Source organism: Bombina bombina, unplaced genomic scaffold (assembly GCF_027579735.1).
Source record: "Bombina bombina isolate aBomBom1 unplaced genomic scaffold, aBomBom1.pri scaffold_1197, whole genome shotgun sequence".
Lineage (NCBI taxonomy): Eukaryota > Metazoa > Chordata > Amphibia > Anura > Bombinatoridae > Bombina > Bombina bombina.
This window is the reverse complement of record NW_026510824.1, coordinates 57608-83627: the sequence shown is the minus strand read 5'-3', so window position 1 is coordinate 83627 and position 26020 is coordinate 57608. Positions and strand designations below refer to the sequence as shown.

At 39.4% G+C, this 26020-nt stretch overlaps 1 protein-coding gene across 1 annotated transcript in view; it reads left to right on the top strand.

The window, feature by feature from the left end:
* Positions 1-285: 285 nt before the first annotated feature.
* The window catches only part of LOC128643476 (brefeldin A-inhibited guanine nucleotide-exchange protein 2), a gene marked incomplete at both ends in the record, with an annotated part of 70113 nt that continues 44378 nt past the window's right edge, over positions 286-26020 (top strand). The window contains 3 exon segments of the mRNA XM_053696322.1: positions 286-385; positions 846-985; positions 1377-1485. Of these exon segments, the coding sequence (XP_053552297.1) occupies positions 286-385; positions 846-985; positions 1377-1485 (349 nt within the window).

The following is a 26020-nucleotide window of genomic DNA, read 5'->3' as shown; positions in this document are numbered from 1 at the left end:
GCAATACACAAAAAGGAAATGCACAATAGGTCAGAGGTAAGATACTATAGAAAACAAGAGCATTATCAAAAAGTGTCAGTAGATGGCAGTACAGAACAAACACAGGGAAGCCTTGAGAACAATGGCATAAAAATATGATTTCTTAACTATAACAACATGAACATAACAGAGGCTATGTAATATTCTATGCCTCATTGAGGCAGCACAATGACCCTCTTTGTAATAAATTATGTAATGTTTTCATACTAGTATTTAGCTAAAAATTAACTAATTATGTCTCTTCAGGTGTTTTTTAAAGAAATATTTTTAAATATATTGGAGACTTCAACAAGTTCCTTTGAACACAAGTGGATGGTTATACAAACCCTGACAAGGATTTGTGCAGGTATTTTAATTTTTTTTGTAACAAAATGTATTAATTTAAAGGGATATGATACCCCACATTTTTTCTTTTATAATTCTGATAGAGCATGCGATTTTAAACGACTTTCTAATTTACTTCTATTATCACATTTTCTTTTTTTTTCTTGTTATCTTTTGTTGAAAAGCAGCAGTGTATTCTTAGGAGCTGGCCCATTTTTGGAGCCCTATATAGCAGCAATTTTTGCAGGAATGTTATCCATTTGCAGGAGCACTAGCTGGTAGCACTATTTCCTTCCATGTAATGCTCCAGATACCTATCTAGGTATCTTTACTGAGAATATCATGGGAACTACGCAAATTTGATAATGGTAAATTGAAAACTTTTTAAAATTATATGATCTGTCTGAATCACAAAATAACATTTTCATATCCCTTTTAAATATAAAATAAATAATTCTCTCTTTTTGTTTTTTTTTTATTAGATGCCCAGTGTGTTGTGGATATTTACGTGAACTATGACTGTGACTTAAATGCTGCTAATATTTTTGAACGACTTGTCAATGATTTGTCTAAAATTGCTCAAGGAAGAAGCGGACATGAACTTGGAATGACTCCGTTGCAGGTAAGAAAAAAATTGAAATAATATATTCCAACAAATAATTGATATATTCCGAAATAAAAAAAGTGATGTCTTTGCAGGAATTGTATATCTGAGCAGAGTTTGACAAACCCAGGTGCCAGGGACACATTGGTGCCCCATCACCCACATCAGTAATTTTAGGCTGGTGCGACTGGATGCATTTTAGGCCTCAGTTGTGATATACAAATGCAACTTTGGGCAAACTAAAATTTGCTTTAAAATACAAATCAATGTATAGAGTGTTAGAACCAATCAATAAACATGTTGAATCTGTCTACTCAATGCAAGTCAAAATTATTTAAGAAATGTGAACTGGAACATTGAATTAATAGTATTTTACACATGAATATCTATATTTATTCAAATATCGTAGGAGCTTAGTCTACGGAAGAAAGGATTGGAATGTTTAGTGTCAATATTAAAGTGTATGGTGGAATGGAGCAAAGATCTATACGTGAATCCCAATCATCAATCAATTCTTGGTGAGTACATAAAATGCTGATACTGCAATAGACTCTTTATTCACTGTTAATAGCCTTTTGTTATGTGGTGTTTTTTTTTTTTGAGGTTAAAATAGTACAGACAAAATTCTACAATAAATACAGAAAATGAAATACACTTGCTAACATTCCACATTCGGTGTATAACATAAGGAGTACACTGTCTGTAACAGAATAACATAACCATGAGATATCTCATCAACCTCGTATAACTAAAAGGCTACTCTCGGGCCTTTGTAATGCACTGCATCTCCTCAGAAGGTATACCTGTAAATATGAGACTACTCTTGGGTTTCTGTAAAATTGGCAATTTTTAGGATATTGCACATAAATGAATAAATTTCAAAAGCATTAGTACATTCATAGTATAGTTTCCTGCAAACTCACCTGAAGCCACTCTTGGACCCCCACCTCTGAGTCATAGAATATAACGTAAGCAAACTGTCACATTTCAGAACTATAGGCCATGTTTAAGTTTAATAAGTAGTTAAATTTCAAGCAATGCTTATTGAGGTTTAAAGGAACATAATACTCTCATGCTAAATCACTTGAAACTGATGCAGTATAACTGTAAAAAGCTGACAGGAAAATATCACCTGAGCATCTCTATGTAAAAAAGGAAGATATTTTACCTCACAATCTCCTCAGCTCAGCAGAGTAAGTTCTGTGTAAAAAGTTATACTCAGCTGCTCCCAGCTGCAGGTAAAAAAATAAATAAATGAACAGCAGCCAATCAGCATCAGCAGTGCTGAGGTCATGAACTCTTTTACTGTGATCTCATGAGATTTAACTTAACTCTCATGAGATTTCATTTAAACTTCCTTACACTGAATAGGGAAATAACATGAGAGTGCACGAGGCTCATCCCTTCGACTGTCCCGGGACATACATACTAATATGCTACTTAGAAATCCTTTACAATGGGATGTGGCTACTGAAGAACTTTTGAGGTAAAATATCTTTCTTTTTTACATAGAGATGTTCAGGTGATATTTCTTTCATGTAATTAGCAAGAGTCCATGAGCTAGTGACGTATGGGATATACATTCCTACCAGGAGGGGCAAAGTTTCCCAAACCTCAAAATGCCTACAAATACACCCCTCACCACACCCACAAATCAGTTTTACAAACTTTGCCTCCCGTGGAGGTGGTGAAGTAAGTTTGTGCTAGATTCTACGTTGATATGTGCTCCGCAGCAGGTTGGAGCCCGGTTTTCCTCTCAGCGTGCAGTGAATGTCAGAGAGATGTGAAGAGAGTATTGCCTATTTGAATTCAATGATCTCCTTCTACGGGGTCTATTTCATAGGTTCTCTGTTATCGGTCGTAGAGATTCATCTCTTACCTCCCTTTTCAGATTGACGATATACTCTTATATATACCATTACCTCTACTGATTCTCGTTTCAGTACTGGTTTGGCTTTCTACTACTTGTAGATGAGTGTCCTGGGGTAAGTAAGTCTTATTTTCTGTGACACTCTAAGCTATGGTTGGGCACTTTTATATAAAGTTCTAAATATATGTGTTCAAACATTTATTTGCCTTGATTCAGGATGTTCAATATTCAGTTTCATTATTTGGGATAATGCATTTGAATAATCAATTTTTTTCTTACCTTAAAATTTAACTTTCTCCAACATAGGTGTGTCCGGTCCACGGCGTCATCCTTACTTGTGGGATATTCTCTTCCCCAACAGGAAATGGCAAAGAGCCCAGCAAAGCTGGTCACATGATCCCTCCTAGGCTCCGCCTACCCCAGTCATTCTCTTTGCCGTTGTACAGGCAACATCTCCACAGAGATGGCTTAGAGTTTTTTAGTGTTTAACTGTAGTTTTTATTATTCAATCAAGAGTTTGTTATTTTGAAATAGTGCTGGTATGTACTATTTACTCAGAAACAGAAAAGAGATGAAGATTTCTGTTTGTATGAGGAAAATGATTTTAGCAACCGTCACTAAAATCCATGGCTGTTCCACACAGGACTGTTGAGAGCAATTAACTTCAGTTGGGGGAACAGTGAGCAGTCTCTTGCTGCTTGAGGTGTGACACATTCTAACAAGACGATGTAATGCTGGAAGCTGTCATTTTCCCTATGGGATCCGGTAAGCCATGTTTATTAAGATTGTAAATAAGGGCTTCACAAGGGCTTATTAAGACTGTAGACTTTTTCTGGGCTAAATCGATTCATTATTAACACATATTTAGCCTTGAGGAATCATTTATTCTGGGTATTTTGATATAATAATATCGGCAGGCACTGTTTTAGACACCTTATTCTTTAGGGGCTTTCCCAAATCATAGGCAGAGCCTCATTTTCGCGCCGGTGTTGCGCACTTGTTTTTGAGAGGCATGACATGCAGTCGCATGTGAGAGGAGCTCTGAATCTTAGAAAAGACTTTCTGAAGGCGTCATTTGGTATCGTATTCCCCTTTGGGCTTGGTTGGGTCTCAGCAAAGCAGATACCAGGGACTGTAAAGGGGTTAAAGTTAAAAACGGCTCCGGTTCCGTTATTTTAAGGGTTAAAGCTTACAAATTTGGTGTGCAATACTTTTAAGGCTTTAAGACACTGTGGTGATAATTTGGTGAATTTTGAACAATTCCTTCATGTTTTTTCGCAATTGCAGTAATAAAGTGTGTTCAGTTTAAAATTTAAAGTGACAGTAACGGTTTTATTTTAAAACGTTTTTTGTACTTTGTTATCAAGTTTATGCCTGTTTAACATGTCTGAACTACCAGATAGACTGTGTTCTGAATGTGGGGAAGCCAGAATTCCCATTCATTTAAATAAATGTGATTTATGTGACAATGACAATGATGCCCAAGATGATTCCTCAAGTGAGGGGAGTAAGCATGGTACTGCATCATTCCCTCCTTCGTCTACACGAGTCTTGCCCACTCAGGAGGCCCCTAGTACATCTAGCGCGCCAATACTCCTTACTATGCAACAATTAACGGCTGTAATGGATAATTCTGTCAAAAACATTTTAGCCAAAATGAACACTTATCAGCGTAAGCGCGACTGCTCTGTTTTAGATACTGAAGAGCATGACGACGCTGATAATAATGGTTCTGAAGGGCCCCTAACCCAGTCTGATGGGGCCAGGGAGGTTTTGTCTGAGGGAGAAATTACTGATTCAGGGAACATTTCTCAACAAGCTGAACCTGATGTGATTACGTTTAAATTTAAGTTGGAACATCTCCGCATTCTGCTTAAGGAGGTATTATCCACTCTGGATGATTGTGACAAGTTGGTCATCCCAGAGAAACTATGTAAAATGGACAAGTTCCTAGAGGTCCCGGGGCTCCCAGAAGCTTTTCCTATACCCAAGCGGGTGGCGGACATTGTTAATAAAGAATGGGAAAGGCCCGGTATTCCTTTCGTCCCTCCCCCCATATTTAAAAAATTGTTTCCTATGGTCGACCCCAGAAAGGACTTATGGCAGACAGTCCCCAAGGTCGAGGGAACGGTTTCCACTTTAAACAAACGCACCACTATACCCATAGAGGATAGTTGTGCTTTCAAAGATCCTATGGATAAAAAATTAGAAGGTTTACTTAAAAAGATGTTTGTTCAGCAGGGTTACCTTCTACAACCAATTTCATGCATTGTCCCTGTAGCTACAGCCGCATGTTTCTGGTTCGATGAGCTGATAAAGGCGGTCGATAGTGATTCTCCTCCTTATGAGGAGATTATGGACAGAATCAATGCTCTCAAATTGGCTAATTCTTTCACCCTAGACGCCACTTTGCAATTGGCTAGGTTAGCGGCTAAGAATTCTGGGTTTGCTATTGTGGCGCGCAGAGCGCTTTGGTTGAAATCTTGGTCAGCTGATGCGTCTTCCAAGAACAAGCTACTTAACATTCCTTTCAAGGGGAAAACGCTGTTTGGCCCTGACTTGAAAGAGATTATCTCTGATATCACTGGGGGTAAGGGCCACGCCCTTCCTCAGGATCGGCCTTTCAAGGCAAAAAATAAACCTAATTTTCGTCCCTTTCGTAGAAATGGACCAGCCCAAAGTGCTACGTCCTCTAAGCAAGAGGGTAATACTTCTCAAGCCAAGCCAGCTTGGAGACCAATGCAAGGCTGGAACAAGGGAAAGCAGGCCAAGAAACCTGCCACTGCTACCAAGACAGCATGAAATGTTGGCCCCCGATCCGGGACCGGATCTGGTGGGGGGCAGACTCTCTCTCTTCGCTCAGGCTTGGGCAAGAGATGTTCTGGATCCTTGGGCGCTAGAAATAGTCTCCCAAGGTTATCTTCTGGAATTCAAGGGGCTTCCCCCAAGGGGGAGGTTCCACAGGTCTCAGTTGTCTTCAGACCACATAAAAAGACAGGCATTCTTACATTGTGTAGAAGACCTGTTAAAAATGGGAGTGATTTATCCTGTTCCATTAAGAGAACAAGGGCTGGGGTTCTACTCCAATCTGTTCATAGTTCCCAAAAAAGAGGGAACGTTCAGACCAATCTTAGATCTCAAGATCTTAAACAAGTTTCTCAAGGTTCCATCGTTCAAGATGGAAACCATTCGAACTATTCTTCCTTCCATCCAGGAAGGTCAATTCATGACCACAGTGGATTTAAAGGATGCGTATCTACATATTCCTATCCACAAGGAACATCATCGGTTCCTAAGGTTCGCATTCCTGGACAAGCATTACCAGTTCGTGGCGCTTCCTTTCGGATTAGCCACTGCTCCAAGGATTTTCACAAAGGTACTAGGGTCCCTTCTAGCTGTGCTAAGACCAAGGGGCATTGCTGTAGTACCTTACTTGGACGACATTCTGATTCAAGCGTCGTCCCTTCCTCAAGCAAAGGCTCACACGGACATTGTCCTGGCCTTTCTCAGATCTCACGGATGGAAAGTGAACGTGGAAAAGAGTTCTCTATCTCCGTCAACAAGGGTTCCCTTCTTGGGAACAATAATAGACTCCTTAGAAATGAGGATTTTTCTGACAGAGGCCAGAAAAACAAAACTTCTAGACTCTTGTCGGATACTTCATTCCGTTCCTCTTCCTTCCATAGCGCAGTGCATGGAAGTGATCGGTTTGATGGTAGCGGCAATGGACATAGTTCCTTTTGCGCGCATTCATCTAAGACCATTACAACTGTGCATGCTCAGTCAGTGGAATGGGGACTATACAGACTTGTCTCCGAAGATACAAATAAATCAGAGGACCAGAGACTCACTCCGTTGGTGGCTGTCCCTGGACAACCTGTCACAAGGGATGACATTCCGCAGACCGGAGTGGGTCATCGTCACGACCGACGCCAGTCTGATGGGCTGGGGCGCGGTCTGGGGATCCCTGAAAGCTCAGGGTCTTTGGTCTCGGGAAGAATCTCTTCTACCGATAAATATTCTGGAACTGAGAGCGATATTCAATGCTCTCAAGGCTTGGCCTCAGCTAGCGAGGGCCAAGTTCATACGGTTTCAATCAGACAACATGACAACTGTTGCGTACATCAACCATCAGGGGGGAACAAGGAGTTCCCTAGCGATGGAAGAAGTGACCAAAATCATTCTATGGGCGGAGTCTCACTCCTGCCACCTGTCTGCTATCCACATCCCAGGAGTGGAAAATTGGGAAGCGGATTTTCTGAGTCGTCAGACATTGCATCCGGGGGAGTGGGAACTCCATCCGGAAATCTTTGCCCAAGTCACTCAGCTGTGGGGCATTCCAGACATGGATCTGATGGCCTCTCGTCAGAACTTCAAAGTTCCTTGCTACGGGTCCAGATCCAGGGATCCCAAGGCGGCTCTAGTGGATGCACTAGTAGCACCTTGGACCTTCAAACTAGCTTATGTGTTCCCGCCGTTTCCTCTCATCCCCAGGCTGGTAGCCAGGATCAATCAGGAGAGGGCGTCGGTGATCTTGATAGCTCCTGCGTGGCCACGCAGGACTTGGTATGCAGATCTGGTGAATATGTCATCGGCTCCACCTTGGAAGCTACCTTTGAGACGAGACCTTCTTGTTCAGGGTCCGTTCGAACATCCGAATCTGGTTTCACTCCAGCTGACTGCTTGGAGATTGAACGCTTGATCTTATCGAAGCGAGGGTTCTCAGATTCTGTTATCGATACTCTTGTTCAGGCCAGAAAGCCTGTAACTAGAAAGATTTACCACAAAATTTGGAAAAAATATATCTGTTGGTGTGAATCTAAAGGATTCCCTTGGGACAAGGTTAAGATTCCTAAGATTCTATCCTTCCTTCAAGAAGGATTGGAAAAAGGATTATCTGCTAGTTCCCTGAAGGGACAGATTTCTGCCTTGTCTGTGTTACTTCACAAAAAGCTGGCAGCTGTGCCAGATGTTCAAGCCTTTGTTCAGGCTCTGGTTAGAATTAAGCCTGTTTACAAACCTTTGACTCCTCCTTGGAGTCTCAACTTAGTTCTTTCAGTTCTTCAGGGGGTTCCGTTTGAACCCTTACATTCCGTTGATATTAAGTTATTATCTTGGAAAGTTTTGTTTTTAGTTGCAATTTCTTCTGCTAGAAGAGTTTCAGAATTATCTGCTCTGCAGTGTTCTCCTCCTTATCTGGTGTTCCATGCAGATAAGGTGGTTTTACGTACTAAACCTGGTTTTCTTCCAAAAGTTGTTTCTAACAAAAACATTAACCAGGAGATTATCGTACCTTCTCTGTGTCCGAAACCAGTTTCAAAGAAGGAACGTTTGTTGCACAATTTGGATGTTGTTCGCGCTCTAAAATTCTATTTAGATGCTACAAAGGATTTTAGACAAACATCTTACTTGTTTGTTGTTTATTCCGGTAAAAGGAGAGGTCAAAAAGCAACTTCTACCTCTCTCTCTTTTTGGATTAAAAGCATCATCAGATTGGCTTACGAGACTGCCGGACGGCAGCCTCCCGAAAGAATCACAGCTCATTCCACTAGGGCTGTGGCTTCCACATGGGCCTTCAAGAACGAGGCTTCTGTTGATCAGATATGTAGGGCAGCGACTTGGTCTTCACTGCACACTTTTACCAAATTTTACAAGTTTGATACTTTTGCTTCTTCTGAGGCTATTTTTGGGAGAAAGGTTTTGCAAGCCGTGGTGCCTTCCATTTAGGTGACCTGATTTGCTCCCTCCCTTCATCCGTGTCCTAAAGCTTTGGTATTGGTTCCCACAAGTAAGGATGACGCCGTGGACCGGACACACCTATGTTGGAGAAAACAGAATTTATGTTTACCTGATAAATTACTTTCTCCAACGGTGTGTCCGGTCCACGGCCCGCCCTGGTTTTTTTAATCAGGTCTGATAATTTATTTTCTTTAACTACAGTCACCACGGTACCATATGGTTTCTCCTATGCAAATATTCCTCCTTAACGTCGGTCGAATGACTGGGGTAGGCGGAGCCTAGGAGGGATCATGTGACCAGCTTTGCTGGGCTCTTTGCCATTTCCTGTTGGGGAAGAGAATATCCCACAAGTAAGGATGACGCCGTGGACCGGACACACCGTTGGAGAAAGTAATTTATCAGGTAAACATAAATTCTGTTTTTTTCCCCTGTGGGCTGTTAGGCTCGCGGGGGCTGAAAATGCTTCATTTTATTGGCGCGGACTTTTTTGGCACAAAAAAATGTCTTTGTTATTTCCGGCGTCATACTTGTCACCGGAAGTTGCGTCATTTTTGACGTTTTTGCGCCAAAAGTGTCGGCGTTACCGGATGTGGCGTCATTTTTTGGCGCTAACAGCATTTATGCGCCAAATAATGTGGGCGTCTTTTTTTGGCGCTAAAAAAATATGGGCGTCATTATTGTCTCCACATTATTTAAGTCTCATTGTTTATTTCCTTCTGGTTGCTAGAAGCTTGTTCACTGGCATTTTTTCCCATTCCTGAAACTGTCATTTAAGGAATTTGATCAATTTTGCTTTATATGTTGTTTTTTCTATTACATATTGCAAGATGTCTCAGATTGACCCTGAATCAGAAGATACTTCTGGAAAATCGCTGCCTGATGCTGGATCTACCAAAGTTAAGTGTATTTGCTGTAAACTTGTGGTATCTGTTCCTCCAGCTGTTGTTTGTAATGAATGTCATGACAAACTTGTTAATGCAGATAATATTTCCTTTAGTACTGTTACATTACCTGTTGCTGTTCCAGCAACATCTAATACTCAGAGTGTTCCTGTTAACATAAGAGATTTTGTTTCTAAATCTATTAAGAAGGCTATGTCTGTTATTCCTCCTTCTAGTAAACGTAAAAGGTCTTTTAAAACTTCTCATTTTTCAGATGAATTTTTAAATGAACATCATCATTCTGATTCTGATAATGATTCCTCTGGTTCAGAGGATTCTGTTTCAGAGGTTGATGCTGATAAATCTTCATATTTATTCAAAATGGAATTTATTCGTTCTTTACTTAAAGAAGTCTTAATTGCATTAGAAATAGAGGAATCTGGTCCTCTTGATACTAAATCTAAACGTTTAAATAAGGGTTTTAAATCTCCTGTAGTTATTCCAGAAGTTTTTCCTGTCCCTGATGCTATTTCTGAAGTAATTTCCAGGGAATGGAATAATTTGGGCAATTCATTTACTCCTTCTAAACGTTTTAAGCAATTGACAGATTAGAGTTTTGGGACAAAATCCCTAAGGTTGATGGGGCTATCTCTACTCTTGCTAAACGTACTACTATTCCTACGGCAGATAGTACTTCCTTTAAGGATTCTTTAGATAGGAAAATTGAATCCTTTCTAAGAAAAGCTTACTTATGTTCAGGTAATCTTCTTAGACCTGCTATATCTTTAGCGGATGTTGCTGCAGCTTCAACTTTTTGGTTGGAAGCTTTAGCGCAACAAGTAACAGATCATAATTCTCATAGCATTGTTAATCTTCTTCAGCATGCTAATAATTTTATTTGTGATGCCATCTTTGATATCATTAGGGTTGATGTCAGGTATATGTCTCTAGCTATTTTAGCTAGAAGAGCTTTATGGCTTAAAACTTGGAATGCTGATATGTCTTCTAAGTCAACTTTGCTTTCCCTTTCTTTCCAGGGTAATAAATTATTTGGTTCACAGTTGGATTCTATTATTTCAACTGTTACTGGGGGGAAAGGAACTTTTTTACCACAGGATAAAAAATCTAAAGGTAAATTTAGGTCTACTAATCGTTTTCGTTCCTTTCGTCACAATAAGGAACAAAAGCCTGATCCTTCCCCTAAAGGAGCGGTATCAGTTTGGAAACCATCTCCAGTCTGGAATAAATCCAAGCCTTTTAGAAAGCCAAAGCCAGCTCCCAAGTCAACATGAAGGTGCGGCCCTCATTCCAGCCCAGCTGGTAGGGGCAGATTACGATTTTTCAAAAAAATTTGGATCAATTCGATTCACAATCTTTGGATTCAGAACATTGTTTCACAAGGGTACAGAATAGGCTTCAAGATAAGGCCTCCTGCGAGAAGATTTTTTTCTTTCCCGTGTACCAGTAAATCCAGTGAAGGCTCAAGCATTTCTGAAATGTGTTTCAGATCTAGAGTTGGCTGGAGTAATTATGCCAGTTCCAGTTCTGGAACAGGGGCTGGGGTTTTACTCAAATCTCTTCATTGTACCAAAGAAGGAGAATTCCTTCAGACCAGTTCTGGATTTAAAAATATTGAATCATTATGTAAGGATACCAACATTCAAAATGGTAACTGTAAGGACTATTCTGCCTTTTGTTCAGCAAGGGCATTATATGTCCACAATAGATTTACAGGATGCATATCTGCATATTCCGATTCATCCAGATCACTATCAGTTTCTGAGATTCTCTTTCCTAGACAAGCATTACCAGTTTGTGGCTCTGCCGTTTGGCCTAGCAACAGCTCCAAGGATTTTTACAAAGGTTCTCGGTGCCCTTCTGTCTATAATCAGAGAACAGGGTATTGTGGTATTTCCTTATTTGGACGATATCTTGGTACTTGCTCAGTCTTCACATTTAGCAGAATCTCATACGAATCGACTTGTATTGTTTCTTCAAGAACATGGTTGGAGGATCAATTTACCAAAAAGTTCATTGATTCCTCAGTCAAAGGTAACCTTTTAAGGTTTCCAGATTCAGTGTCCATGACTCTGTCTCTGACAGACAAGAGACGTCTAAAATTGGTTTCAGCTTGTCGAAACCTTCAGTCTCAATCATTCCCTTCGGTAGCCTTATGCATGGAAATTCTAGTTCTTATGACTGCTGCATCGGACGCGATCCCCTTTGCTCGTTTTCACATGCGACCTCTTCAGCTCTGTATGCTGAACCAGTGGTGCAGGGATTATACAAATATATCTCAATTAATATATTTAAAACCGATTGTACAACACTCTCTGACGTGGTGGACAGACCACCATCGTTTAGTTCAGGGGGCTTCTTTTGTTCTTCCGACCTGGACTGTGATTTCAACAGATGCAAGTCTGACAGGTTGGGGAGCTGTTTGGGGGTCTCTGACAGCACAAGGGGTTTGGGAATCTCAGGAGGTGAGATTACCAATCAACATTTTGGAACTCCATGCAATTTTCAGAGCTCTTCAGTCATGGCCTCTTCTAAAGAGAGAGTCGTTCATTTTATAAGATTTAAACTTTGTTTTGGGTGTGGATTATTTTCAGCGGAATTGGCTGTCTTTATTTTATCCCTCCCTCTCTAGTGACTCTTGCGTGGAAGATCCACATCTTGGGTATTCATTATCCCATACGTCACTAGCTCATGGACTCTTGCTAATTACATGAAAGAAAACATAATTTATGTAAGAACTTACCTGATAAATTCATTTCTTTCATATTAGCAAGAGTCCATGAGGCCCACCCTTTTTTGTGGTGGTTATGATTTTTTTGTATAAAGCACAATTATTCCAATTCCTTATTTTTTTATGCTTCGCACTTTTTTCTTATCACCCCACTTCTTGGCTATGCGTTAAACTGATTTGTGGGTGTGGTGAGGGGTGTATTTGTAGGCATTTTGAGGTTTGGGAAACTTTGCCCCTCCTGGTAGGAATGTATATCCCATACGTCACTAGCTCATGGACTCTTGCTAATATGAAAGAAATGAATTTATCAGGTTAGTTCTTACATAAATTATGTTTTTCTAGTCAGCTTTTTACAGCTATACTGCATCACTTTCAAGTGTTTAAACATTTGGGTATTATGACCCTTTAATAATTTGTACAGAACAAACAAAAGCAACTTACATCTGATATGCATGATACATGTCAAGATCCAAACAATATAAGAAATAGTAAAAATACAAATATGTACCTGTACATAAATAAAAGAAAATTTGCTCTTAGACAAGATGCTTAATTCTTCAGATGTACAGGCATAGTCAGTCCTCTAGTTTTTTCAGAGGCATTAACACGTTCACTATATAGTTTCCTTCAAATGCACCTGGGGCTGGGCTCTTTTGGTCCTCTAAGGTATAGAATATAAGATAAGGAAACACATTTCAGAACTATAGGCCACTTTTAAAATTAGATGTGACAAATAGTTATTTCAAAGAGAAGAAATCACTTAGCGCCTACTACTAATTTAGCCCTTAGCTTTGATAGGTGACCCCTAGTGGTCTGGTAAGTTATGAGAAAAGTCGGAAAGTATCAAAGCGCCAGCGAACCGGCTGGGTTCAGAATGTGAAACCAATTCCTTCACAATATGGGTTAAAACAAATAATTTATTACAAATTAAAAACAATTTCACAAAACATAAATTCTTTGCAATACTTCTGAGATAGCTTTGATGATCTAGAACATTCGTATCTAAACTTAATGTTAAGTAATAGACAGAGTGGATTGATTACGAGTCCACACAGTGTTTTACAATGTTTTACAATGGGTAAGAATACAAGTCCAAATGTAAAAAACCTCAATATCTGAACCATTCAGTTGTGCTTAATCTGAGATGGCTTTGAGGATTTAGGCATTCGTATCTAAACTATATGCATATGCGATAAACAGAGTGGATTGATTACAAATCCATACAATATTTTACAATTATAAAAGTACAAATGTAAAAACCTGAAATTCTGTTATACTTCTTAGGAAATCCTTGCAAAATGCTGATTATAAAAATATTAATAAAAAATGATATATATAATAAAAAATATTAATAAAACATTCTGGAAACAGATACCTTAAGTATTGTTACTAGCTATAACAATTCTACCGGATAGGTATATATCACAAAGAATATAGAGGTACAGGCTGATCTTGTAGTAGCGCTACCCACTGTAATTGTCAGATCAATCCGCGATAATATTATTTAGAGTTATGACAGGATGTTAAGGATATATGTCACTGTTAGCTTCTAAATATGTCTGTATAATGTTTGTTAGACACTTATACCGGGTCCCTTGGGTTGTATGTGACCAGAGTGGAGCCGATCAGCTGCTCCTGTAAAGGATCAGTGACCGTTTCCGCTAGCGGAAAAAATGAGGATGCGTGTTCTATTTAAGGTGATTCTGTGACAGGTTAATGTGAATTTTCAAATATACATAGAAACCTTATAACACAATAAAAACAATAAACAACTTCAAAATATGCAGTCCATATTCCAAAAAAAGTGTAAATAACAAATCAGTGTTTCCGTGATGGGTGCAAAAATATTCCAATGTGTGTTCAAATTTAAACCTCAATTGTCACTAGTGACCAACATGATTGCAACCGCCAAAATTTGTGAGCAATAAAAAATAAAAATATAAAATTAAAAAGTCAAAAATCGAAAAAATGTAAAAATAAAAATGTGTAACCAAAAACAACTTTTGTTGAAAGTCAGAGTTTATGACATAAACTCTGACTTTCAACAAAAGTTGTTTTTGGTTACACATTTTTATTTTTACATTTTTTCGATTTTTGACTTTTTAATTTTATATTTTTATTTTTTATTGCTCACAAATTTTGGCGGTTGCAATCATGTTGGTCACTAGTGACAATTGAGGTTTAAATTTGAACACACATTGGAATATTTTTGCACCCATCACGGAAACACTGATTTGTTATTTACACTTTTTTTGGAATATGGACTGCATATTTTGAAGTTGTTTATTGTTTTTATTGTGTTATAAGGTTTCTATGTATATTTGAAAATTCACATTAACCTGTCACAGAATCACCTTAAATAGAACACGCATCCTCATTTTTTCCGCTAGCGGAAACGGTCACTGATCCTTTACAGGAGCAGCTGATCGGCTCCACTCTGGTCACATACAACCCAAGGGACCCGGTATAAGTGTCTAACAAACATTATACAGACATATTTAGAAGCTAACAGTGACATATATCCTTAACATCCTGTCATAACTCTAAATAATATTATCGCGGATTGATCTGACAATTACAGTGGGTAGCGCTACTACAAGATCAGCCTGTACCTCTATATTCTTTGTGATATATACCTATCCGGTAGAATTGTTATAGCTAGTAACAATACTTAAGGTATCTGTTTCCAGAATGTTTTATTAATATTTTTTATTATATATATCATTTTTTATTAATATTTTTATAATCAGCATTTTGCAAGGATTTCCTAAGAAGTATAACAGAATTTCAGGTTTTTACATTTGTACTTTTATAATTGTAAAATATTGTATGGATTTGTAATCAATCCACTCTGTTTATCGCATATGCATATAGTTTAGATACGAATGCCTAAATCCTCAAAGCCATCTCAGATTAAGCACAACTGAATGGTTCAGATATTGAGGTTTTTTACATTTGGACTTGTATTCTTACCCATTGTAAAACATTGTAAAACACTGTGTGGACTCGTAATCAATCCACTCTGTCTATTACTTAACATTAAGTTTAGATACGAATGTTCTAGATCATCAAAGCTATCTCAGAAGTATTGCAAAGAATTTATGTTTTGTGAAATTGTTTTTAATTTGTAATAAATTATTTGTTTTAACCCATATTGTGAAGGAATTGGTTTCACATTCTGAACCCAGCCGGTTCGCTGGCGCTTTGATACTTTCCGACTTTTCAAATAGTTATTTCAAGCAATACCATATAAATTTAATGATCAAGCGTGGGCCCCTCATGGCCCCATAAATAAATTGGGTTGGATTATACTCTTCAGCCTATAAGATGATAAAATGAATAAATTCGCCGGGGAAATAACTTGTATATCTACCACTAATTTTAGTACATAGGCACTTTCATAATAACATTGTGGGTTTACAGACCCAATTACTCAGAGAAAGTTAAATAAAAAATATAATTTCATTATAGGCCACTCTTAGCCTTTAAATAAGATTTTTTTTTCTTATGGCATGGAGAGTCCACAACTTTATTCCAATTACTAGTGGGATGTTCAACTCCTGGCCAGCCGAAAGAGGCAAAGAGCACCCCAGCAAAGCTGTTAAACTTTCTAATTTACTTATATTATCAATTTTTCTTCGTTCTCTTGCTATCTTTATTTAAAAAGCAGGAATGTGATGCAGAGGAGCCGGACCATTTTTGGTTGAGAACCTGGGTTATGCTTGCTTATTGGTGGGTAGATATAAGCCTCTAATAAGCAAGCGCTATCCATGGTGCTGAACCTTAAATGAGCTGGCTGCTAAGATTAACATTCCTGTTTTAAAAATAAAGATAGCAAGAGAACAAATTGATAATAGGAGTAAATTAGAAAGTTGATTAAAATTTCAAGCTCTATCTGAATCATGAAAGAAAAAATGTGGGTTCATTGTCCCTTTAAGTGTAACTTCCCTTACCAATAATCCCTAATCATTCTCTTGGCCTTTGTCAATGGAGGATGTGTGAAGATGGTGTTTGAAGATATTTAATCATTTTATGGGTATTTTTCCCTGCAAGCAAGGGTTGGGGTTATGCTGTGTCCATGTCATTCTCTTTAGTAAGAGTAATGGTGGCTATTAGCAGTTACAAAGCGGCGATGTTGTCTTTGCTTTATTTCTAACATTATTGCTACCCCTTCATAGAAAGCCAGGGTTGGTTATTCTGCTCTTTCTTTTTCTTTAGGTCCCTGATAGAGAGTGGAGTGCAGCTGGATCCACAGGCTAGTGCATTTGCCTTCTAGGTATTGAAGGACAGCACTTTGGAGGTTAATTCCTCTAGTGGATCATTTCAAGGAACAAGACCTTACAGTTAGGTTAACAGTTGGGCAGTTTGGCAGGCACTGGCATATGTGATATTTTATGGAAACATTAAGGGGTTAATAATGTTTACCCTTAGTTTGTTTGTGGAGAGACTGGCTGAAGGGGTAATTTAAGGCAATTTTGGAACCATAGAACCGTAGGATATTTCTTTATTATTATGAGATGTAGTACGATGTACTTTAGTTTTATGCAGGTCCGACAGAAACCCGTGCTTTTTCAGTGATGCCGTTTTCTTTTTTAGTCTCGTGACCCGCCTCTCCTGTCTTTAATATGCAGAGCGACTTAGACATCTTGCGATCTTGTCGCCTATCTCTGTGCAGGGTTTGGTTGGATTGCTGAACTTTGCTAATCTGCCATCCTTCTGATAGCGGATTTATTCGGATATCACTACTTGCTGATTTTCTGGATTGACTATGGTCTCGGTGTGATAAGACTCCTCAGCTCAGCCTGAGGTATAGAAGTGTGAGGAAGTTTTTGCTAAAATAAAAACTTTTTTTCCTTTCTGCATGTTAAGAGGTGTGTGCTTTACTTTCACCGTACTGGTGTTAAATAATCCTCCTATTTTATATATTTTAAAATGGATTCAGACCATAGTTAATCCAATACTTTTGACAAATCTTTGCTTTGTTTGGAGGCTCAGGTTGTACCTCCTGTGCAATTTTGTTCCACTTGCATATCTAAGACCTTAAAATGTAAAGATAAATTACTCCCTTCTGAGCCTTATGTCTCTCAGGATAATGCTGTTCAGGATATGCCTCAGCTTTCTCCTCAAACGTCTCAAGCTATTGTTGTTTCACATGCCCTGCGATTCCTCTCAACCTCCTGGGGGTGTTTATTTGTCAGGAGATTTTGCTGCTCAGATAACTTCTGCAGTGTCTGCAGCTTTATCTGCTTTCCCTACTTCGGGTAAGAGGAAATATAAACATATTTCTACTAGTAAGTTTTCTGACCCTTCTAAGTCTGCTCTGGTCAACCCTTCTCAATTGTCTGAGGAGGATTCTTCAGTAGCTTCTGAAGGTGAAATCTCAGACTCTGAAATGATGGGGAAAAATTCTTCAGAATCTGAAGAAGTTAATTTCAAATTTAAGCTTGAACATCTCCGTTTGCTTCTGAAGGAGGTTCGAGCTACTTTAGACGACTCTGAACCTTCGGTTGCTGTCAACCATAAAAAGTCCACTAAACTTAATAGAGTTTATTATTCTCCCTCATCTGTGGATGTTTTTCCTGTTCCAGACAAGATGTCTGAAATTATAGCTCAGGAATGGGATAAGCCAGGGGTTCCTTTTTCTCCTTCCCCTGTTTTTAAAAAGATGTTTCCTGTTGCGGATTCCGTTCGTGACTTGGCACACTGTGCCTAAAGTAGAAGGAGCTATCCCTGCTCTAGCCAAAATAACTACCATTCCTATAGAGGATAGTTGTTTTTTTAAGGATCATATGGATAAGAAGCTAGAGGCTTACTTAAAGAAGATGTACATCCATCAAGGATTACAGTGGCAACCTGCAGCAAGTATTGCTTTTGTTGCGGGAGTGGCATCTTATTGGTGCGATGCCTTGTCTGATCTGATATCAGAAGAGACTACGATTGAGGAGATCCAAGATTGGATCAAAGCTCTCAAACTGACCAATACCTTTTATCTGTGATTCCAACATGCAGATAATTAGATTGGGAGCTAAGATGTCTAGCTTCACTGTTCTAGCTCGCAGAGCTCTGTGGTTAAAATCTTGGTCGGCTGATGTAACTTTAAAGGCCAAGCAAGCTTTTGCCTTTACCTTATAAAGATAAAACTTTATTTGGTCCTGGCCTGGCGGTTATCATTTCCGAAATTACAGGTGGAAAGGGATCTTTCCTACCTCAGGACAAGAAGAATAGACCTAAGGGTCATCGGAATTCTAATTTTTGTTCCTTTCGTAACTTTAAAAGACAGAAGTCTTCCTCCTCTTCTTCCAAACCAGAGTAATCCAAGACCTCATGGAGGTCCAGTCAGCCATGGAATAAGGGGAAGCAAAACAAGAAGCCTTCCATTGATTCTAAATCAGCATGAAGGGTCCGCCACCGATCCAATTTTGGTTCAAGTGGGGGGCAGGCTTTCTCTCTTTCAGCAAGCTTGGATACGCCATGCCCCAGATCTGTGGGCTGTGGACATAGTATCCCAGGGTTACAGAATAGGATTTAAGTCTTGCCCTCCAAGGGGCAGATTTCTCCTGTCAAGACTATCCACAAACCAGGTAAAGAGTGACGCTTTTTTAAACTGCGTAGAGGACCTTTGCTCCCTCTGAGTAATTGTTCCAGTTCCTGTAGAGGAACAGGGTCGGGGATTCTATTCAAATCTAATTGTGGTTCCCAAAAAGGAGGGAACTTTCCTTCCCATCCTAGACCTAAAGTGCCTCAACAACTTCATAAGGGTTCCGTCCTTCAAGATGGAAACTATTTGTTCCATTCTTCCATTGGTTCAGGAAGGTCAGTTTATGATGACCATAGACCTGAAGGATGCATATCTTCATGTTCCCATTCACAGGGATCATCACCAGTTTCTGAGATTTGCCTTTTTGGACAATCATTTCCAGTTTGTTGCTCTTCCGTTTGGTCTTGCCACGGCTCCCAAGAATATTCACAAAGGTTCTGGGGGCCCTTTTGGCGGTGGTCAGATCTCAGGGAATTGCGGTGGCGCCTTACTTAGACGACATCTTGGTTCAGGCCTTATCTTTTCAACTAGCAAAATCTCACACAGAGATGTTGATGTCTTTTCTACGTTCCCGTGGATAAAAAGTGACTCTGGAAAAGAGTTCCCTTGTTCCAGCTACAAGAGTGTGTTTCTTAGGGACAATCATAGATTCACTGTCCATGAAGATTATCCTAACGGATGTCAGAAAATCCAAACTTCTTGCTTCATGCCTTTCTCTCCAGTCTGCTATTCATCCATCAGTGGCTCAATGCATGGAGGTGATTGGTCTGATGGTCTCTTCCATGGACATCATTCCTTTTGCTCGGTTCCATCTGAGACCACTACAACTATGCATGCTCAGTCAATGGGACAGAGACCATTCCGATTTATCTCCGATGATAGATCTGAATCCCCTAACAAGAGACTCTAATGGTGGATTTCACAGGATCATCTGTCTCGGGTCACTTGCTTCCTGAGACCATCCTGGGTGATTGTGACTACGGACGCCAGCCTGTTAGGCTGGGAAGCAGTTTGGGGCTCTCTAAAAACTCAGGGCCTGTGGACTCGGGAGGAGTATTCTCTTTCCATAAACAACTTGGAGTTGAGAGCAATCTTCAATGCCTTGACAGCTTGCCCTCAATTATCTAATCCGGTTTATCGGATTCAAGTCGGACAACATCACCTCAGTGGCTTACATCAACCACCAGGGAGGAATTCTGAGTTCCTTAACCATGAAGGAGGTGACTGCAGTTGGGGCGGAAGCTCACGATTGTCTCCTATCTGCCATCTACATTCCAGGAGGGGACAACTGGGAGGTGGATTTTCTGAACAGACAGACTTTTCACCACGGGGAGTGGGTTCTCCATCTGCAAGTGTTCTCAAGGATAACACTCAGGTGGGGGGTTCCAGAGTTAAATCTGATGGCGTCTCTTCAAAATGCCAAGCTTCCAAAGTACAGTTAAAGGTCAAGAGATCCTCAGGCTGCTCTGATAGAGGCTCTTGCGGTTCCTTGGATCTTCTCTCTGGCATACCTTTTTCCTCCATTTGCTCTTCTTCCAAGAGTCATTGCTCGTATCAAACAAGAGAGAGCATCTGTAATTCTAATAGCTCCGGCATGGCCTCGCAGGATCTGTTTCGCGGATCTAGTGAGAATGTCATCTCTTTCACCTTGGAGGTAACCTCTGAGGAAAGACCTTCTAATTTAGGGTCCATTCCTCCATCCAAACCTGGATTCTCTGAAGCTGACTGATTGGAGATTTAATGACTAGTTTTGTCTAGACGTGGTGTTTCTGAGGCGGTCATTGATACCATGCTTCATGCTTCTAAACCTGTTACTCGTAGGATTTACCATAAGGTATGGCGTAAATGCCTTTATTGGTGCAAATCTAAGGGTTTCTCCTGGAGCCGGGTGAGGATACCCCATATTTTATCCTTTCTTCTGGATGGTCTGGAGAAAGGGTTGTCAGTCAGTACTCTGAAGGGTCAGATATCTGCACCGTCTATTCTTTTGCACAAATGCCTGGCTGATTTGCTTTTGTTCAGGCCCTGGTCAGAATCAGGCTTGTGTTTAAACCTCTTGCTCCTCCTTGGAGCCTTAACCTTGTTCTTAAAATTTTGCAGCAGGCTCCGTTTGAGCCGATGCATTCTGTTGATATTAAATTGTTATCTTGGAATGTTGTTTTTCTTCTTGCTATTTCTTCTGCTCGCAGTTTCTGAGCTTTCGGCTCTGCAGTGTGATTCCCGGTACCTTATTTTTCATGCTGATAAGGTGGTCGTTTGTACTAAGTTGGGTTTTCTCCCTAAGGTTGTGTCGGATCAATACATTAATCATGAAATTGTTGTTCCTCCTTTTTGTCCTAGTCCTTCTCAGAAAGAACGTTTACTGCATAACCTGGATGATGTGCGTGCTCTAAAATTTTACCTCCAAGCAACTAAAGACTTTTGGCAATGTTCTGCCCTCTTTGTGGTTTTCTCTGGCAAGTGTAAAGGTCAGAAGGCCACTTCTACTACACTTTCCCTCTGGTTAAAAAGTATTATTCTTCTAGTTTTTGAGACAGCTGGACAGCATCCTCCTACGAGAATAACAGTTCATTCCTCTAGGGGCGTCTCCTCATCCTAGGCTTTCAAAAATGAAGCTTCTGTGGAACAGATTTGCAAGGCGGCAACATGGTCCTCTTTGCATACTTTTTACAAATTCTACAAATTTGATACTTTTGCCTCAGCTAAGGCCTCTTTTGGGAGAATGATTCTTCAAGCGGTGGTGCCTTTTGTTTAGGTCCTCCTGCCTTGTTCTCCCTCCCTTTTAATTCTGTGTCCTCTAGCTTGGGTATTGGTTTCCACTAGTAATTGGAATGAAGATGTGGACACTCCATGCCATAGGAAAGAAAACAAAATTTATGCTTACCTGATAAATGTATTTATTTCCAGGCATGGAGAGTCCACGACCCCGCCCTCTTTTTAATATAATTTGGCAGGTTTGTTTTTTTTAGTAAACCTCAGGTACCTCTATACCTTTTTGTGTTTCTTATTTTTCAAATGTCCTTAGGCTGAATGACTGGAGATTATAGGTTAGGGAAGTTACACTTAACAACTTTGCTGGGGTGCGTTTTGCCTTCTCCTGCTGACCAGGAGTTGAATATCCCACTAGTAATTGGAATGAAGTCGTGGACTCTCCATGCCCGGAAAGAAAGAAATTTGTCAGGTAAGCATAAATTTTGTTTTCTTTCATACAGGTCTCAAGAGTCCTCGATCCATTAGTCCTGGGAATTACTCTTCCCTGCCACTAGGAGGAGACAAAGATTCCCAAACCACAAAAACTCTATAAAACCCCTCCGACCTTACTGGAAACTAGTCTTTGCCTCGACTGAAAGAAGGTGAAGAATGACGATGTGCATGCTGTTCTTCAGTGAGAGGGGTTCTCACACTGAGTTGACGCCCATTCACCCTCAGAGGGCAGTGTTTGTTGGAGGGATGTATTTGTAGTATGAGAGTGACATTTTTCACATGTCTCAGCTTTGGTTTGGCTTGCTACTGGTTTCCTGGTGTGTGTGTGTGTGTATATGTATATATATATATATATATATATATATATATATAATAGGTAAAAGGAGGCACTCACTGGTCTTTCCAAAGTGTACTTTGGAAAGACTAGTGAGTGCCTCCTTTTACCTATTATATTTAACCATTAGCACCCTGGCAGTTGCTATTGTGGTGAGAGTGCTCTTTTTTGGAACTATATATATAGATAATCATTACAAAAAGGGAGATACTACAACAACCGCAATTAGATTGCTATAATGCATAGACAGGGATTACAGCACATATTTTTTAATTTTTAATTAGCTTTGTAAAATTCTAAAGCTCCGCTAAAATAGCGGTGTGTGTAGATATATACTCATTCCCCACATTCACATATGCCACCCAGCGTCAAAGTTGAATAGAAGGTTACCACTAAATTAAAGAACACATGAATCGATGAGTCAAGAAGCGTGATTGGACCAATGCACAAGCACAGATTTGGCTGTGCAGTTTTATTGTAGTTCACACAGAATGAAACCAGAAGAGCAAACAGGTATTGACTGTTTAAATTTACAACACCTCCACTAGAGGGTGGTTACGTGTAAGCGTAAAATCCGCCACCATAGTGATCATTGAGGATCTATGTCAAAACAACACATGTATACAGATAAACAATAGAGAATTCATACAACCAATATTGTAAGATGAAAAATGTAATGCTTAAGTCATGTGCACTATACCTAAATTTGGCCAAATTGTGCAAAAAAACATCCTCAAAATTATTTCTGATAGAGGACAGTATAGTCTGTAGGGGGCTAATAAAAACAACACCCGTAACAGCGGGCACCACCAACTGTATGAGAGGTATCAGGTGTCATGTTATCACATATCAGGATCTATGTTTCTTAACCCCAGTTTATACAGACTAACTGTTGAAAACTTAATAGCATTAAGCAATATACAATATACATGTACTAGTTGAACAGTATTTCCAAAGTCCAATAGAGGTTATGGGGATAGTATGTAGCAACTCCAGTATTCAGCGGGCACCACCAAAGATAAAGGTATCCGGTGTCATGAATAATATCAAATCTGGATCTATGTTAGAACTACCCCAAAATAACTCTTTTTCGGTCTGTTACAGTTGTATAGAAAATGGAAATGAATTACAGAGCATTACAACTCATTTGATACATGACAGTATCTGAATAGCAAAAGCAAACATGTACACAGATAGTGGTTATAATAATATAAGTGGATCACCCTTTTCAGGGCTTAGGCATGTCCCATAAGTAGGAACTGTGTATACAGATGGTGCATTGAAACACCTTCGGATGTCCAGGTAAATGAGCTGAAAAGTCAGATGGTAAAACGCTCAATTAGTTATACAACCGTGTCTTTGCTTTCTGTAATAAGACTTCCAAATGGTTTCCGTGTGTAGATAGACTTCAATTCAAACATGCTACATTCTAGCACAGCGTGGACGCCACAGCGATCTGTCCTTCGTGCATGTCCGTCTCCACTTCTTACGTCACTGCCGACGTACGTTTCACCCCCCACGTGACAACCAGAGAGTACAGGGGTTTCCTCAGGGCAAAAGCGGATGCTGGTTTCCATTGCAGCCGCAATATATACCTCCTTTTTAAAGCTTATAGGAGGATATCTGTAACAGTAGTAGCCAATAATAAGCATTTACTGAGCCGCAGCCCATTTATATAAATAAAAGCGGATACGGTGAATATATATACACAGTGAAAAATAATAAGTTATATAAAGCAACTCCAAAGAACCAACATTAAGAAAAAAGGGATTATGTATAAATGTATACGGAAAGGAAAAATAAGGATAAATATAGGAATAAAAGCAAAGGTCTACTTTTCCATGGTTCTTTAAGGATTATTGCAGTGTATGCTAAAATAAAACCTTTTTCGTCCATGTTTTTAAGCTACATCAAATTGAAGGCTTTACATGCATACTATTGATCCCTCGATTCATGTGTTTAAGGAATTTCTACTTAATATGAAAGTAAAGATAAATATGTTTGTTGATTCCTAAAGACAAGGTGAAAATATATTGAATTATGTTCACTATAACAAAGAGTAATTATATTGAACAAACCTGCAATCGTTTAAATAGCAGACATTGTAAGTCATTCTAAGGTGAAGAGTCAGATTGAAGAGAAACCCTAATTTGTATATATTGCATACTAAATTTATATGGATTTTAAGATCAAAGTTGTCATTTTATTTGAGGAATGCAGCAAATTCAAATTTTTCATTTAACCCTTTGGGCATAAGAGTCTGTAGCTTATAGATCCATTCTGTTTCCCTTCTAAGTAGTATAGTATCAATGTCTCCTCCTCTACCAAGAAGGGAACAGTGTTCAATACCTGTTACTCTTAGGTCCTGGGGATTACATTTATGGTGTTTCATGAAGTGGAGAGCCACTCCACTTCTGATGTCACCATCTTCTGCTGCTTTAATGTCGTCTCTGTGCTCAGAGACCCTATCTTTCAGCATTCGTCTTGTTTTTCCCACATAGAAAGTCGGGCAGCAACAGGAAAGTAAATAAATTACATTTTCTGTCTTGCAATTTATAAATTGCTTTATAGGATAGATGGTGGAATCAGTAGCGAATGTTTTTGTGCGCACAATAAATTTACAGAACACACAATGTCCACATTTGAAACATCCTTTTATTTTTCTTTGTTCTTCTAGCCAATTTTTCTCACTAGGACTTTTAATAAAATGACTCCTGACTAATTTATCCTTAAGATTTGGAGCCCTCCTGGGTACCAGAGAGGGTTTTTCCCCAACAATTTTTCTGATTGTCTCATCAGCTCTAAGGAACTGCCATTTTTCATCCAAGATAGTGCGGATTTTGTCCCAATGGCAGTTGAATTGGGTTACAAAACGCACTTTTTGCTCTTCAGTTTTCTGAATTGGGTTATAGAGGAGTGTATCTCTGTCTGTTCTCCTAGCTCTATTGCGAGCATATCTTAGGTTTCTTTTGGAGTACCCTCTATTTTCAAATCTATTGGACATTTCAACAGCATGTGCATCGAATTTATTAAGGCTCGAACAGTTGCGCCTCAGGCGTAGAAACTGTCCCACGGGGATACCCCTTATATGGGATTTTGGATGGTGGCTAGATGCCTCTAAAATATTATTAGTGGCAGTGGCCTTTCGAAAAATTTCCGTAGCCAGATTTTTTCCTTCTTTCTTGATTCTTACATCTAGGAAGGTAAGTTCACTAGTGTCAAAATCAAAGGTTAAGAGGATATTGTAGTTATTATTATTAAGTACTTTTACGAAGTCCTTCAGAGATTTTTCCGTCCCCCTCCAAAGGAGGAAGACATCGTCCACATACCGTAGCCAGATGAGAACATGTTCATCAATCCAGTTTTGCAATTCGTTAAATACTGTTTTTGTTTCCCATAGACCCAAATGGAGGCAAGCATATGATGGGGCACATGTTGCCCCCATCGCTGTGCCCCTCATTTGTCTATAGAACTTTTTATCAAACGTAAATACGTTATTTTTTAACACAAACTCTAAAAGAGTTAGTACAAATTCGGTATGCTTTTGAAAAGTTGGACCTCTGCTTTCTAGAAAAAATCTCGCCGCTCTCAAACCTACATCATGTGGGATAGAGGAGTAGAGACCTTCCACATCCAAAGAAACCAGTGTGTCTTGTTCTACTTCTAAACCGTCCAGTTTCCTAAGGAGGTCACTGGTGTCCTTACGTAAGAGGTAAGGGTCAGTAGAAAAGGTTTTAA